This window comes from Triticum urartu, chromosome 5A, assembly GCF_056163025.1.
Source record: "Triticum urartu cultivar PI428250 chromosome 5A, HENAU_Tu73, whole genome shotgun sequence".
In the NCBI taxonomy this organism is placed as follows: Eukaryota; Viridiplantae; Streptophyta; class Magnoliopsida; order Poales; family Poaceae; genus Triticum; species Triticum urartu.
Genome location: NC_141877.1, coordinates 638,204,506 through 638,221,450, shown reverse-complemented (window position 1 = coordinate 638,221,450; position 16,945 = coordinate 638,204,506). Strand labels below are relative to the sequence as shown.

Sequence of the window (16,945 nt, the reverse complement as noted above, 5' to 3'; positions counted from 1 at the left end):
TAAGGAAATATCCCATCAATACTTGATTGATTGCGATTTATTTTTTATACGGTAACTAATCCGATCATCAATACTTGATTGATTGCGATTTATTTTTTATATGGTAACTAATCTGATGGGTTTATGTGGGTGGTGAAGCGAAAAGGAAAGCTACGCATTTTTTAGGCAGTAGAGACGATTAATGATAAAAAAGGGGAAATCACATCAATATAAGGAAATATCCCATCAATACTTGATTGATTGTTATTAATTTTTTATATGGTAACTAATCTGATCATCAATACTTAATTGATTGCGATTTTTTTATGGTAACTAATCTGATGGGTTTATGTGGGTGGTGAAGCGAAAAGACAGGTGGGAGGGAGACGAAATAAAACCAGCGAAATAAAACCAACGAAAATGGTGAGGCGAAATAAAAACCAGCGAAAAATAACCGGCGGACTATTCGTAGATTTTTTTGGTTCGTCTGTCTTGGTGCGACGGGATGTTAGGGCCTGGAGTGCGTGGGGGCGGGCGGGGGACTCGGCCTGAGGTTTTTTTTTGGTTCTATGCGGCTTAGCGTGAGACGGGAGGTTGGGCGTGTGCGGGACTCGATCGCGGGGTTTTCCTTGGTTTTTCGCGGCTGAGAGGGAGGTGGGAGGAAGTACCAAAGAAGTACCAAAAAAGACTGGGTGAGGTGGGACGAAAATAAAACCCGGAACGCGACCTACCAACTGAGACATTAGGAGTAGAAATATCAATCACCACGCAAGGGCCGATCCGTTCCCTCGCTTTTGGCCTCTGTTCGCATGGTTGTAGGCTAGTAGTCTCGTGAAAGGAAGGAAATTAGGAGATTTTTATTTATAACTACCCCTAAATAGTCGCATACAATAACTGCTACGTGTTTCCTAATCACAGCTTCGCTAGTAAGGAAGGAAATTACGAGTAAACAGTGCCCCTATTTAATAGGATCGTAGATTAAAGAAAGAAATCACAGATTATAGTAGGAAATCATAGAAAAAAGGAAATCAAAGACAATACATAAACTTCCGCATTTTGGGGCCCTTTGGCAGTGGGGGCCCGGGGCGGCCGCCCCGTTCGCCCTCCCTCAAGGCCGGACCTGGCGGGCCGTACTGTGCCCCTTGTACGCGTGTCGCGGCGGCGATGTGCCGCTGGCGCTTGGCGACGCTGCGCTCATGCTTGTGCGCGTTCTGGTGGCCGCCGAGCGCCTGTGCGCTGCGGAGCTTACGGTCGCAGTACATGCAGAGGAAGAAGCCGTCGTCGAGGCCCGGTGCGACCGGGGTGCGGAGGGTGAGCTCAAGGTTGAGCTCATCTTGCTCACCGGTGGGCTGTTCCATTGTAGATATGGACTTACTACCGCCTATGAGGGTGAAAGCTAGAGAGTCGACCAGTGCTTAGCTCGCTAAGCAAAGGATTAAATACACAGCTAGCACTGCGCACAGAACGGTGTTGCACTCTTCAGCGGAGTCACGTGTTCAGCCAGCAGTCCATTAATTTGCTAACGGCTGTGGCAACGGAAGAGCACTTAAACACGCGGGATGTCGGTGCCAGGCCTTCGCATAAGCTCATGCATTCTTCACACAGCTCCATAGCTACAGCGTACTGTTTCGTTTCAAACTATAAATGGTTTCGTACATAATGCGTGGTAAAATTCAATTATGAGATTGATTGTTCCACATGCGAATTACCAAGACTAGTCCGTTCATGATTATGCAATTTCAACTTTTGACAAACATATATTCATATAAAACATAATGCAACGGCCATACCCTACTGCAGAATAACTCATCATTTAAAAGAAGACACCCATTCACAATTTCACATACAAGAATGCGTATGTCATTGATATTTTCATGAAAATTCACTGAATTTTAAAATTTTCAGTAGACAAAAAAATATTTACCTGATTTAGTAGTAAAGGAGGATTTCCCTCCCATGGCCCATCTAATCACATCGGATGCCTTGAAACACAAGCCTCTCTAGCCATTTTACTCACATTCACCCATTGATCATTGAGTTCACTATTCAATCTCCTTCTAAAGAAAGAGGAGGGATCAGCATTTAGGCACTGGGCCACTGTGCACTCAGGGAAATTGCAGATGGAGAATAAACGAGGAAATTGTTCCGCCAGAGGGGTGTTGTTCCCAATGGGGTCAATCCACAGCCTAGCAACATCACCAGATTGTATGACCACTCTTCTCCCTGCCATATAAAGATGTTTTACCTTCATAATGGCCTTCCAGCACGGAGAATCATTGCTTTTCATTTTAATACTAGCCACTGTGGCCCTATTAAAATACTTAGCTTTCACAATATCTTGCCACAGGCCAGATTTAGTTTCTAGTTTCCACCACCATTTAGTATGTAAACTGAGGTTCTGTTTGTGTAAATCTTTTACACCCAGCCCTCCTTTACTCTTAGATCTGCATATTCTAGTCCACTACTAAATCAGTTTACTCTTTTCTGGAAAGGAACATTGCTGGATGTGACTTTAGATGGATTTGGAGTGCCAGAATACCTCTTAAGATTCAAATATTCTTGTGGCAGCTGTTTCAGGATGCTATCCTAACGAGAGAAGTGATGAAGCATCGAGGGTGGAAGGGAAATCCTAAATGTTCTTTTTGTGGTGGGCGAGAAACTGCTCAACACTTGTTCTTTACATGCCCTGTTGCCAGGGTGACCTGGAGGACGGTGGCATGCATGTTTGGCACTACCTTGTGTCCCAATAACATTTGGCAAGCTTATGCATGGTGCTATACGTTCTTCGCTGGTGGACAAAAAATTTATACAGTAGGGATTGCTGCTGTATGCTGGGCGATATGGTCTTGTCATAATAGAGCTACCTTTGAGTTTAAACCGCTTACAAACCCATTAGAATGTATTTTTTCTGCTTGTGCCTTAATGTGCTACTTGCCAGGACTACTGAAGCAAGATGAAGCAGCTACCATGAGGGGCGGGGCAGATATGCTGAAAGAAAATGCGTCGATGATGATGAGAATATGCGCGGCGAACCAAGATGAGGCGGCGTGGTGATCTGCTGGAGATGCTGCTCCATGGTTCAAAAAGTTGTTTTGAGTTACTCCCCCCCCCTTTACGTGGGTTTGAACTTTGTTGCTCTACTGTGTGCGAGCTTTATGTCTTGTGTTCTTTTGGGGCTTTAGGCCTTGGATACTAGTTACTGTGATTAGGTGTCGTCGGGTTCTCGCCCCGCGGTGAGTAATCTCGATGGCGAGTGCTCACAGTGGGTTTCCCGGCGATGCGTTGGACTTGCTTCCCCTTTTCTCCTTTTCTTTGGACTGCTGTATTTCCGTTATGTTGCAGTAATGGAAATGGGTAATGCCCGGTTCGAAAAAAATATTTACCTTCCAAAATATTTCAGTCATTTCGGTTGAGCACAATAATTCAAATGTTTACTTCAAATATTTTCAATTTTTATTTTTTTGAAATAACTGAAATTCAGTAAGGTAAATATCCCCCCTCTCCCCAGTGTAGCTCCCTCAAGTGATACGAGGCAAAACCAAGCCGCCGCCAGCCTCAACCCCTCCTCACTAGTAGAAAAAGGCCCATTTGTCCCGGTTCATAAGGCCCATCTATCCCGGTTGGGGAACCGGGACTAAAGGGCCGTTACTAATTCCCTAGGCCTTTAGTCCCGGTTCTTATACCAACCGGGACAGATGGGCCTCCACGTGGCCGCTCCGGCAAGCCCAAGCAGGAGGGCCTTTGGTCCCGGTTGGTGGCACCAACCGGGACCAATACGCTTCCACGCGTCAGCATTTCAGCGGTTGTTTTTTTAAAAGGAGGTGGTTTAGGGGTTTTGGGGTGTTAATTTAGGTTCGTATAGGTAGCTAATAGAGAGTTGTGTCCTCTCTTATCTCCGTGCTACTGCTACTGCTATGCCTAAACATGACTTAGATTGAAGTGAGGCAACATGTGGTGCATGTCGAAAGTAATTCTAATCCTAACTTGATCAAGTTTGGATTGTACTACTTTCGACATGCACCACATGCATGTTGCCTTTACTTCAATCCAATCCATGTTCATTTCACTCACAGATATATAATAACTCTTCATGCTCGCATCATGCATCATCACAATAACAAGTCCTACTAATCATCATCATACAACTTCTACTCGTTATTAATAACATGTCATACGATCATCATCCTCATAGTCATTGAACCAACCCTACTTAATTTTTCTTAGCACATGATCATCAGTATTAGGTAGGACCTAAATACTCTCTTTAAGGTAAAATAGCATAAAACAAAATAGACTCTGACTCTTCATTATGGAGAATGGAGATCATATTGTCTCCAATTCTTGCTCTTCGCTTCCTTTTGCTTTCAAGAACCTCCTTGCGACTGTCCATACATTTTTTTCCATCATTTGATTTGCATGTCTCCACTTCTTTTAGAAATCTGGTATGGACAGTTGAGATTCGTAGGATGACCTAGCTGTATGTTCAAAACATTAAGGCTACCTTTCGGATGCATCAAATGAGGCACACAATTCTCTGGGATTATCTGTTGAAAAACATAGTAATAACTTCATAGTTAGCAATGATGTACTAGTTTTAGAAGTATGCAAAAGATGCACAGATGTCGTAATAGTAAAAAGTCTTACCAAGGTATCTCCATGGTAGTTACCGTAGTTGAACACATGCACTAGTGGCACATATTGACCATAATGTTGAGGAGTTTGATTGTAGATATTGTAATTCTCAATGTCAGTAAAAAATCTGACCAGATGATTTTTCTCCTTGACACCACGAAAGTAGAAATCAAGAAGGAGCATCAATTGTTGATGGTTAGTGAAACCACTAGTTTCAAGAAGGGCAAGGGCAAGAAGGGATACTTCATGAAACGGCAATTCAGCTGCTGCTCTGGTGAAGAAACCCAAGGTTGAACCCAAACCCGAGACTAAGTGCTTCTGTAATAAGAGAAACAACCACTGGAGCAGAATTACCCTAGATACTTGGTAGATTAGAAGGCTGGCAAGGTCGATAGAAGTATATTGGATATACATTGTGTTGATGTGTACTTTACTAGTACTCCTAGTAGCACCAGGGTATTAGATACCGGTTCGGTTGCTAAGTGTTAGTAACTCGAAATAAAAGCTACGGAATAAACGGAGACTAGCTGAAGGTAAGCTGACGATATTTGTTGGAAATGTTTCCAATGTGGATATGATCAAATATCGTACGCTCCCTCTACCATCGAGATTGGTGTTTGCGTTGAGCATAGACATGATTGAATTATGTCTATCGCAATACGGTTATTCATTTAAGGAGAATAATGGTTACTCTGTTTATTTGAATAATACCTTCAATGGTCTTGCACCTAAAATGAATGGTTTATTGAATCTCGATCGTAGTGATACACATGTTCGTGCCAAAAGATAGTAATGATAGTACCACCTACTTGTGGCACTGCCACTTAAGTCATATCGGTATAAAACGCATGAAGAAGCTCCAGGTAGATGGATCTTTGGACTCACTCATTTTTGAAAAGTTTGAGACATGCGAACCATGTCTGTTGGTGTATATGCATGAAGAAACTCCATGCAAATGGACCGTTCGAACTCACTTGATTTTGAATCACTTGAGACATGCAAATCATACCACATGGGCAAGATGACTGAAAGCCTCGGTTTCAGTAAAATGGAACTAGAAAGCAACTTGTTGGAAGTAATACATTTTGATGTGTGCAGTCCAATGAGTGCTGAGGCATGTAGTGGATATCGTTATGTTCTTACTTCACAGATGATTTGAGTAGATGTTGAGTATATTTACTTGATAAATCACGAGTCTGAATTATTGAAAGGTTCAAGTAATTTCAGGGTGAAGTTAAAAGATCGTCGTGACAAGAGGATAAAGTATCTATGATATGATCATAGAGATGAATATCTGAATTACGAGTTTGGCACATAATTAAGACATTGTGGAAATTGTTTCACAACTGATACAGCCTGGAACACCATAGTGTGATCATGTGTCCGAACATCATAACTGCACCCTATTGGATATGATGCATACCATGATGTCTCTTATCGAATTACCACAATAGTTTATGGGTTAGGCATTAGAGACAACCACATTCACTTTAAAAGGGGCACCACGTAATTCCGATGAGATGACACCGTATGAACTATGGTTTAAAGAAACCCAAGCTGTCATTACATAAAAGTTTGGGGCTGCGACGCTTATGTGAAAAAGTTTCCAGGCTGATAAGCTCAAACCCAAAGCGGATAAATGCATCTTCATAGGACACCCAAAACAGTTGGGTATACCTCCTGTCTCAGATTCGAAAGCAATAAGGGATTGTTTCTAGTATCGGGTCCTTCCTCGAGGAAAAGTTTCTCTCGAAAGAATTGAGTGGGAGGATGGTGGAGACTTGATGAGGTTATTGAACCGTTACTTCAACTAGTGTATAGCAGGGCACAAAGAGTTGTTCCTGTGGCACCTACACCAATTGAAGTGGAAGCTTATGATAGTGATCATGAAACTTCAGATCAAGTCACTATCAAACCTCGTAGGATGACAAGGATGCGTACTACTTCAGAGTGGTACGTAGTCCTGTCTTGGAAGTCATGTTGCTAGACAACAATGAACCTACGAGCTATGGAGAAGCGATGGTGGGCCTAGATTCCGATAAATGGCTCGAGGCCATAAAATCCGAGATAGGATCCATGTATGAAAACAAAGTGTAGACTTTGGAAGAACTACTTGATGGTCATAAGGCTGTTAGGTACATATGGATTTTTAAAAGGAAGACGGACAATGATGGTAAATGTCACCATTAAGAAAGCTCGACTTGTCGTTAAGATGTTTTTTGACAAGTTCAAGGAGTTGACTATGATGAGACTTTCTCACTCGTAGCGATGCTAAGAGTCTGTTGGAATTATATTAGCGATTACTGCATTATTTATGAAATCTTGCCGATAGGATGTCAAAACATTGTTTCCTCGACGATTTTCTTGAGGAAAGGTTGTATGTGATACAACCAGAAGGTTTTGTCAATCCTGAAAGATGCTAATAAGTATGCAAAGCTCCAGCAATCCTTCTGAGGACTGGAGTAAGCATCTCGGAGTTGGAATGAATGCTTTGATGATGATCAAAGATTTTGGGTTTATACAAAGTTTATGAGAAACTTGTATTTCCAAAGAAGTGAGTGGGAGCACTATAGAATTTCTGATGAGTATATGTTGTTGACATATTGTTGATCAGAAATGACGTAGAATTTCTGGAAAGCATATAGGGTTATTTGGAAAGTGTTTTTCAATGGAAAGCCTGGATTAAGCTACTTGAACATTGAGCATCAAGATCTATAAGGATAGATCAAAACGCTTAATGGTACTTTCAAATGAGCACATACCTTGACATGATCTTGAAGGTGTTCAAGATGGATCAGTCAAAGAAGGAGTTCTTGCCTGAGTTGTAAGGTATGAAGTTAAGACTTAAAGCTCGACCACGGCAGAATAGAGAGAAAGGACGAAGGTCGTCCCCTATTCTTAAGACGTAGGCTCTTCAGTATGCTATGCTGTGTACCGCACCTGAAGTGTGCCTTGCCATGAGTCAGTCAAGGGGTACAAGAGTGATCCATGAATGGATCACAGGACAGCGGTCAAAGTTCTCCTTAGTAACTAGTGGACTAAGGAATTTTCTCGATTATGGAGGTGGTAAAAGAGTTCGTCGTAAAGGGTTACGTCGATGCAAGCTTAACACCTATCCGGATAGCTCTGAGTAGAGATACCAGATACGTATAATGGAGCAACAATTTAGAATAGCTCCAAGTAGAACAGTTATTTGGAATAACTCCAAATAGAGCGTGATAGCTGCATCTAGGAGATGACAGAGATTTGTAAAGCGCACACGGATCTGAAAGGTTCAAACCCGTTGACTAAAACCTCTCTCACAAGCAACATGATCAAACCCAGAACTCATTGAGTGTTAATCACATAGTGATGTGAACTAGATTATTGACTCTAGTAAACTCTTTGGGTGTTAGTCACATGGGGATGTGACCTTGAGTGTTAATCACATGGCGATGTGAACTAGATTACTGACTCTAGTGCAAGTGGGAGACTGTTGGAAATATGCCCTAGAGGCAATAATAAATTGATTATTATTATATTTCCTTGTTCATGATAATCGTTTATTATCCATGCTATAATTGTATTGATAGGAAACTCAGATACATGTGTGGATACATAGACAACACCATGTCCCTAGTAAGCCTCTAGTTGACTAGCTCGTTGATCAATAGATGGTTACGGTTTCCTGACCATGGACATTGGATGTCATTGATAACGGGATCACATCATTAGGAGAATGATGTGATGGACAAGACCCAATCCTAAGCCTAGCACAAAGATCGTGTAGTTCGTATGCTAAAGCTTTTCTAATGTCAAGTATCATTTCCTTAGACCATGAGATTGTGCAACTCCCGGATACCGTAGGAATGCTTTGGGTGTACCAAACGTCACAACGTAAATGGGTGGCTATAAAGGTACACTACGGGTATCTCCGAAAGTGTCTGTTGGGTTGGCACGAATCGAGACTGGGATTTGTCACTCCGTGTAAGCGGAGAGGTACCTCTGGGCCCACTCGGTAGGACATCATCATAATGTGCACAATGTGATCAAGGAGTTGATCACGGGATGATGTGTTACGGAACGAGTAAAGAGACTTGCCGATAATGAGATTGAACAAGGTATCGAGATACCGACGATCGAATCTCGGGCAAGTATCGTACCGATAGACAAAGGGAATTGTATACGGGATTGATTAAGTCCTTGACATCGTGGTTCATCCGATGAGATCATCGTGGAACATGTGGGAGCCAACATCGGTATCCAGATCCCACTGTTGGTTATTGACCGGAGAATGTCTCGGTCATGTCTGCATGTCTCCCGAACCCGTAGGGTCTACACACTTAAGGTTCGATGACGCTAGGGTTATAAAGGAAGCTTGTATGTGGTAACCGAATGTTGTTCGGAGTCTCGAATGAGATCCCGGACGTCACGAGGAGTTCCGGAATGGTCCGGAGCTAAAGATTTATATATGGGAAGACCTGTTTTGGTCACCGGAAGAGTTTCGGGGTTTATCGGTAACGTACCAGGACCACCGGGAGGGTCCCGGGGGTCGACCAAGTGGGGCCACCAACCCCGGAGGCTTGCGTGGGCTAAGAGTGGTGAGGGACCAGCCCCTTAGTGGGCTGGTGCGCCTCCCACAAGGGCCCATGACGCCTAAGAGGTGGAAAGGGGGCAAACCCTAAGGGATATGGGCCTTAAGGCCCATATTGGTGCGCCTCCCTCTCCTCTCCCCCTCTTGGCCGCCATCCTTGATCCCCATCTAGGGCTGCCGCCCCCCTAGGGGGTGGGAACCCTAGAGGGGGCGCAGCCCCTCCCCTTCCCTATATATATGAGGCCTAGGGCTGCCCATAATACACGTGATTCGATCTCTTGTTGGTGCAGCCCTGCATCTCTCTCTCCCTCCTCTTCTGTGGTGCTTGGCGAAGCCCTGCAGGATTGCCACGCTCCTCCATCACCACCACGCCGTTGTGCTGCTGCTGGATGGAGTCTTCCTCAACCTCTCCCTCTCTCCTTGCTGGATCAAGGCGTGGGAGACGTCACCGGGCTGTACGTGTGTTCAACGCGGAGGTGCCTTCCGTTCGGCACTTGGTCATCGGTGATTTGGATCACGACGAGTACGACTCCATCAACCCCGTTCTCTTGAACGCTTCCGCTTAGCGATCTACAAGGGTATGTAGATGCACTCTCCTTCACCTCGTTGCTGGTCTCTCCATAGATAGATCTTGGTGACACGTAGGAAAATTTTGAATTTCTGCTACGTTCCCCAACAGTGGCATCATGAGCTAGGTCTATTGCGTAGTTTCTATGCACGAGTAGAACACAAAGTAGTTGTGGGCGTTGATTTTGTTCAATATGCTTGCCGTTACTAGTCTTATCTTGATTCGACGGTATTGTGGGATGAAGCGGCCCGGACCAACCTTACACGTACTCTTACGTGAGACCGGTTCCACCGACAAACATGCACTAGTTGCATAAGGTGGCTAGCGGGTGTCTGTCTCTCCCACTTTAGTCGGATCGGATTCGATGAAAAGGGTCCTTATGAAGGGTAAATAGCAATTGGCATATCACGTTGTGGTTTTGCGTAGGTAAGAAACGTTCTTGCTAGAAACCCATAGCAGCCACGTAAAACATGCAAACAACAATTAGAGGACGTCTAACTTGTTTTTGCAGGGTATGCTGTGTGATGTGATATGGCCAAAAAGGATGTGATGAATGATATATGTGATGTATGAGATTGATAATGTTCTTGTAATAGGAATCACGACTTGCATGTCGATGAGTATGACAACCGGCAGGAGCCTAAGGAGTTGTCTTTATTTATTTATGACCTGCTGTCAACATAAACGTCATGTAATTACTTTACTTTATTGCTAACCGTTAGCTGTAGTAGTAGAAGTAATAGATGACGTGACAACTTCAAGAAGACACGATGATGGAGATCATGATGATGGAGATCATGGTGTCATGCCGGTGACGAAGATGATCATGGAGCCCCGAAGATGGAGATCGAAGGAGCTATATGATATTGGCCATATCATGTCACTACTATATAATTGCATGTGATGTTTATTATGTTTATGCATCTTGTTTACTTAGAACGACGGTAGTAAATAAGATGATCCCTCATAACAATTTCAAGAAGTGTTCTCCCCTAACTGTGCACCGTTGCTAGCACGCCGTGATGATCGGGTGTGATAGATCCTTACGTTCATATACAACGGGTGTAAGACAGTTTTACATATGCAAAACACTTAGGGTTAACTTGACGAGCCTAGCATGTACAGACATGGCCTCAGAACACAGAAGACCGAAAGGTCGAGCATGAGTCGTATAGAAGATACGATCAACATAAAGATGTTCACCGACGTTGACTAGTCCGTCTCACGTGATGATCGGACACGGCCTAGTTGACTCGGATCATGTAATCACTTAGATGACTAGAGGGATGTCTATCTAAGTGGGAGTTCATAAGATGAACTTAATTATCCTGAACATAGTCAAAAGGATTTTGCAAATTATGTCGTAGCTCATGCTATAGTTCTACTGTTTAGATATGTTCCTAGAGAAAAATTAGTTGAAAGTTGAAAGTAGCAATTATGCGGACTAGGTCCATAAACTGAGGATTGTCCTCATTGCTTCTTAGAAGGCTTATGTCCTTAGTGCACCGCTCAGTGTGCTGAACCTCGAACGTTGTCTGTGGATGTCGCGAACATCTGACATACACGTTTTGATAACTACGTGATAGTTCGGTTAAACGGTTTAGAGTTGAGGCACCGAAGACGTTTTTGAAACATCGCGAAACATATGAGATGTTTCGAGGGCTGAAATTGGGATTTCAGGCTCGTGCCCACGTCAAGAGGTATAAGACCTCCGACAATTTTCTTAGCCTGCAAACTAAGGGAGAAAAGCTCAATTGTTGAGCTTGTGCTCAGATTGTCTGAGTACAACAATCATTTGAATCGAGTGGGAGTTGATCTTCCAGATGATATAGTGATGTTTCTCCGAAGTCATTACCACCAAGCTGCTAGAGCTTCGTGATGAACTATAATATATCAGGGACGTATATGATGATCCTTGAGATATTCGCGATGTTTGACACCACGAAAGTAGAAATCAAGAAGGAGCATCAATTGTTGATGGTTAGTGAAACCACTAGTTTCAAGAAGGGCAAGGGCAAGAAGGGATACTTCATGAAACGGCAATTCAGCTGCTGCTCTGGTGAAGAAACCCAAGGTTGAACCCAAACCCGAGACTAAGTGCTTCTGTAATAAGAGAAACAACCACTGGAGCAGAATTACCCTAGATACTTGGTAGATTAGAAGGCTGGCAAGGTCGATAGAAGTATATTGGATATACATTGTGTTGATGTGTACTTTACTAGTACTCCTAGTAGCACCAGGGTATTAGATACCGGTTCGGTTGCTAAGTGTTAGTAACTCGAAATAAAAGCTACGGTATAAACGGAGACTAGCTGAAGGTGAGCTGACGATATTTGTTGGAAATTTTTCCAATGTGGATATGATCAAATATCGTACGCTCCCTCTACCATCGAGATTGGTGTTTGCGTTGAGCATAGACATGATTGAATTATGTCTATCGCAATACGGTTATTCATTTAAGGAGAATAATGGTTACTCTGTTTATTTGAATAATACCTTCAATGGTCTTGCACCTAAAATGAATGGTTTATTGAATCTCGATCGTAGTGATACACATGTTCATGCCAAAAGATAGTAATGATAGTACCACCTACTTGTGGCACTGCCACTTAAGTCATATCGGTATAAAACACATGAAGAAGCTCCATGTAGATGGATCTTTGGACTCACTCATTTTTGAAAAGTTTGAGACATGCGAACCATGTCTGTTGGTGTATATGCATGAAGAAACTCCATGCAAATGGACCGTTCGAGCTCACTTGATTTTGAATCACTTGAGACATGCAAATCATACCACATGGGCAAGATGACTGAAAGCCTCGGTTTCAGTAAAATGGAACTAGAAAGCAACTTGTTGGAAGTAATACATTTTGATGTGTGCAGTCCAATGAGTGCTGAGGCATGTAGTGGATATCGTTATGTTCTTACTTCACAGATGATTTGAGTAGATGTTGAGCATATTTACTTGATAAATCACGAGTCTGAATTATTGAAAGGTTCAAGTAATTTCAGGGTGAAGTTAAAAGATCGTCGTGACAAGAGGATAAAGTATCTATGATATGATCATAGAGATGAATATCTGAATTACGAGTTTGGCACATAATTAAGACATTGTGGAAATTGTTTCACAACTGATACAGCCTGGAACACCATAGTGTGATCATGTGTCCGAACATCATAACTGCACCCTATTGGATATGATGCATACCATGATGTCTCTTATCGAATTACCACAATAGTTTATGGGTTAGGCATTAGAGACAACCACATTCACTTTAAAAGGGGCACCACGTAATTCCGATGAGATGACACCGTATGAACTATGGTTTAAAGAAACCCAAGCTGTCATTACTTAAAAGTTTGGGGCTGCGACGCTTATGTGAAAAAGTTTCCAGGCTGATAAGCTCAAACCCAAAGCGGATAAATGCATCTTCATAGGACACCCAAAACAGTTGGGTATACCTCCTGTCTCAGATTCGAAAGCAATAAGGGATTGTTTCTAGTATCGGGTCCTTCCTCGAGGAAAAGTTTCTCTCGAAAGAATTGAGTGGGAGGATGGTGGAGACTTGATGAGGTTATTGAACCGTTACTTCAACTAGTGTATAGCAGGGCACAAAGAGTTGTTCCTGTGGCACCTACACCAATTGAAGTGGAAGCTTATGATAGTGATCATGAAACTTCAGATCAAGTCACTATCAAACCTCGTAGGATGACAAGGATGCGTACTACTTCAGAGTGGTACGTAGTCCTGTCTTGGAAGTCATGTTGCTAGACAACAATGAACCTACGAGCTATGGAGAAGCGATGGTGAGCCTGGATTCCGATAAATGGCTCGAGGCCATAAAATCCGAGATAGGATCCATGTATGAAAACAAAGTGTAGACTTTGGAAGAACTACTTGATGGTCATAAGGCTGTTAGGTACATATGGATTTTTAAAAGGAAGACGGACAATGATGGTAAATGTCACCATTAAGAAAGCTCGACTTGTCGTTAAGATGTTTTTTGACAAGTTCAAGGAGTTGACTATGATGAGACTTTCTCACTCGTAGCGATGCTAAGAGTCTGTTGGAATTATATTAGCGATTACTGCATTATTTATGAAATCTTGCCGATAGGATGTCAAAACATTGTTTCCTCGACGATTTTCTTGAGGAAAGGTTGTATGTGATACAACCAGAAGGTTTTGTCAATCCTGAAAGATGCTAATAAGTATGCAAAGCTCCAGCAATCCTTCTGAGGACTGGAGTAAGCATCTCGGAGTTGGAATGAATGCTTTGATGATGATCAAAGATTTTGGGTTTATACAAAGTTTATGAGAAACTTGTATTTCCAAAGAAGTGAGTGGGAGCACTATAGAATTTCTGATGAGTATATGTTGTTGACATATTGTTGATCAGAAATGACGTAGAATTTCTGGAAAGCATATAGGGTTATTTGGAAAGTGTTTTTCAATGGAAAGCCTGGATTAAGCTACTTGAACATTGAGCATCAAGATCTATAAGGATAGATCAAAACGCTTAATGGTACTTTCAAATGAGCACATACCTTGACATGATCTTGAAGGTGTTCAAGATGGATCAGTCAAAGAAGGAGTTCTTGCCTGAGTTGTAAGGTATGAAGTTAAGACTTAAAGCTCGACCACGGTAGAATAGAGAGAAAGGACGAAGGTCGTCCCCTATTCTTAAGACGTAGGCTCTTCAGTATGCTATGCTGTGTACCGCACCTGAAGTGTGCCTTGCCATGAGTCAGTCAAGGGGTACAAGAGTGATCCATGAATGGATCACAGGACAGCGGTCAAAGTTATCCTTAGTAACTAGTGGACTAAGGAATTTTCTCGATTATGGAGGTGGTAAAAGAGTTCGTCGTAAAGGGTTACGTCGATGCAAGCTTAACACCTATCCGGATAGCTCTGAGTAGAGATACCGGATACGTATAATGGAGCAACAATTTAGAATAGCTCCAAGTAGAACAGTTATTTGGAATAACTCCAAATAGAGCGTGATAGCTGCATCTAGGAGATGACAGAGATTTGTAAAGCGCACACGGATCTGAAAGGTTCAGACCCGTTGACTAAAACCTCTCTCACAAGCAACATGATCAAACCCAGAACTCATTGAGTGTTAATCACATAGTGATGTGAACTAGATTATTGACTCTAGTAAACTCTTTGGGTGCTAGTCATATGGGGATGTGACCATGAGTGTTAATGACATGGCGATGTGAACTAGATTATTGACTCTAGTGCAAGTGGGAGACTGTTGGAAATATGCCCTAGAGGCAATAATAAATTGATTATTATTATATTTCCTTGTTCATGATAATCGTTTATTATCCATGCTATAATTGTATTGATAGGAAACTCAGATACTTGTGTGGATACATAGACAACACCATGTCCCTAGTAAGCCTCTAGTTGACTAGCTCGTTGATCAATAGATGGTTACGGTTTCCTGACCATGGACATTGGATGTCATTGATAACGGGATCACATCATTAGGAGAATGATGTGATGGACAAGACCCAATCCTAAGCCTAGCACAAAGATCGTGTAGTTCGTATGCTAAAGCTTTTCTAATGTCAAGTATCATTTCCTTAGACCATGAGATTGTGCAACTCCCGGATACCGTAGGAATGCTTTGGGTGTACCAAACGTCACAACGTAAATGGGTGGCTATAAAGGTACACTACGGGTATCTCCGAAAGTGTCTGTTGGGTTGGCACGAATCGAGACTGGGATTTGTCACTCCGTGTAAGCGGAGAGGTACCTCTGGGCCCACTCGGTAGGACATCATCATAATGTGCACAATGTGATCAAGGAGTTGATCACGGGATGATGTGTTACGGAACGAGTAAAGAGACTTGCCGGTAATGAGATTGAACAAGGTATCGAGATACCGACGATCGAATCTCGGGCAAGTATCGTACCGATAGACAAAGGGAATTGTATACGGGATTGATTAAGTCCTTGACATCGTGGTTCATCCGATGAGATCATCGTGGAACATGTGGGAGCCAACATGGGTATCCAGATCCCACTGTTGGTTATTGACCGGAGAACGTCTCGGTCATGTCTGCATGTCTCCCGAACCCGTAGGGTCTACACACTTAAGGTTCGATGACGCTAGGGTTATAAAGGAAGCTTGTATGTGGTAACCGAATGTTGTTCGGAGTCTCGAATGAGATGCCGGACGTCACGAGGAGTTCCGGAATGGTCCGGAGCTAAAGATTTATATATGGGAAGACCTGTTTTGGTCACCGGAAGAGTTTCGGGGTTTATCAGTAACGTACCAGGACCACCGGGAGGGTCCCGGGGGTCGACCAAGTGGGGCCACCAACCCCGGAGGCTTGCGTGGGCTAAGAGTGGTGAGGGACCAGCCCCTTAGTGGGCTGGTGCGCCTCCCACAAGGGCCCATGACGCCTAAGAGGTGGAAAGGGGGCAAACCCTAAGGGATATGGGCCTTAAGGCCCATATTGGTGCGCCTCCCTCTCCTCTCCCCCTCTTGGCCGCCATCCTTGATCCCCATCTAGGGCTGCCGCCCCCCTAGGGGGTGGGAACCCTAGAGGGGGCGCAGCCCCTCCCCTTCCCTATATATATGAGGCCTAGGGCTGCCCATAATACACGTGATTCGATCTCTTGTTGGTGCAGCCCTGCATCTCTCTCTCCCTCCTCTTCTGTGGTGCTTGGCGAAGCCCTGCAGGATTGCCACGCTCCTCCATCACCACCACGCCGTTGTGCTGCTGCTGGATGGAGTCTTCCTCAACCTCTCCCTCTCTCCTTGCTGGATCAAGGCGTGGGAGACGTCACCGGGCTGTACGTGTGTTCAACGCGGAGGTGCCTTCCGTTCGGCACTTGGTCATCGGTGATTTGGATCACGACGAGTACGACTCCATCAACCCCGTTCTCTTGAACGCTTCCGCTTAGCGATCTACAAGGGTATGTAGATGCACTCTCCTTCACCTTGTTGCTGGTCTCTCCATAGATAGATCTTGGTGACACGTAGGAAAATTTTGAATTTCTGCTACGTTCCCCAACAGTGGCATCATGAGCTAGGTCTATTGCGTAGTTTCTATGCACGAGTAGAACACAAAGTAGTTGTGGGCGTTGATTTTGTTCAATATGCTTGCCGTTACTAGTCTTATCTTGATTCGACGGTATTGTGGGATGAAGCGGCCCGGACCAACCTTACACGT

The 16,945-nt window shown here is 43.5% G+C and overlaps 1 protein-coding gene across 1 annotated transcript; it reads right to left on the bottom strand.

Moving 5' to 3' along the window:
• Nucleotides 1-1,007: 1,007 nt before the first annotated feature.
• LOC125506312 (uncharacterized) lies at nt 1,008-1,354 on the bottom strand. The gene has a single exon (XM_048671160.2). The coding sequence runs from the start codon at nt 1,335-1,337 to the stop codon at nt 1,008-1,010; it is 330 nt and encodes a 109-aa protein (XP_048527117.2). The 5' UTR covers nt 1,338-1,354.
• Nucleotides 1,355-16,945: the final 15,591 nt, after the last annotated feature.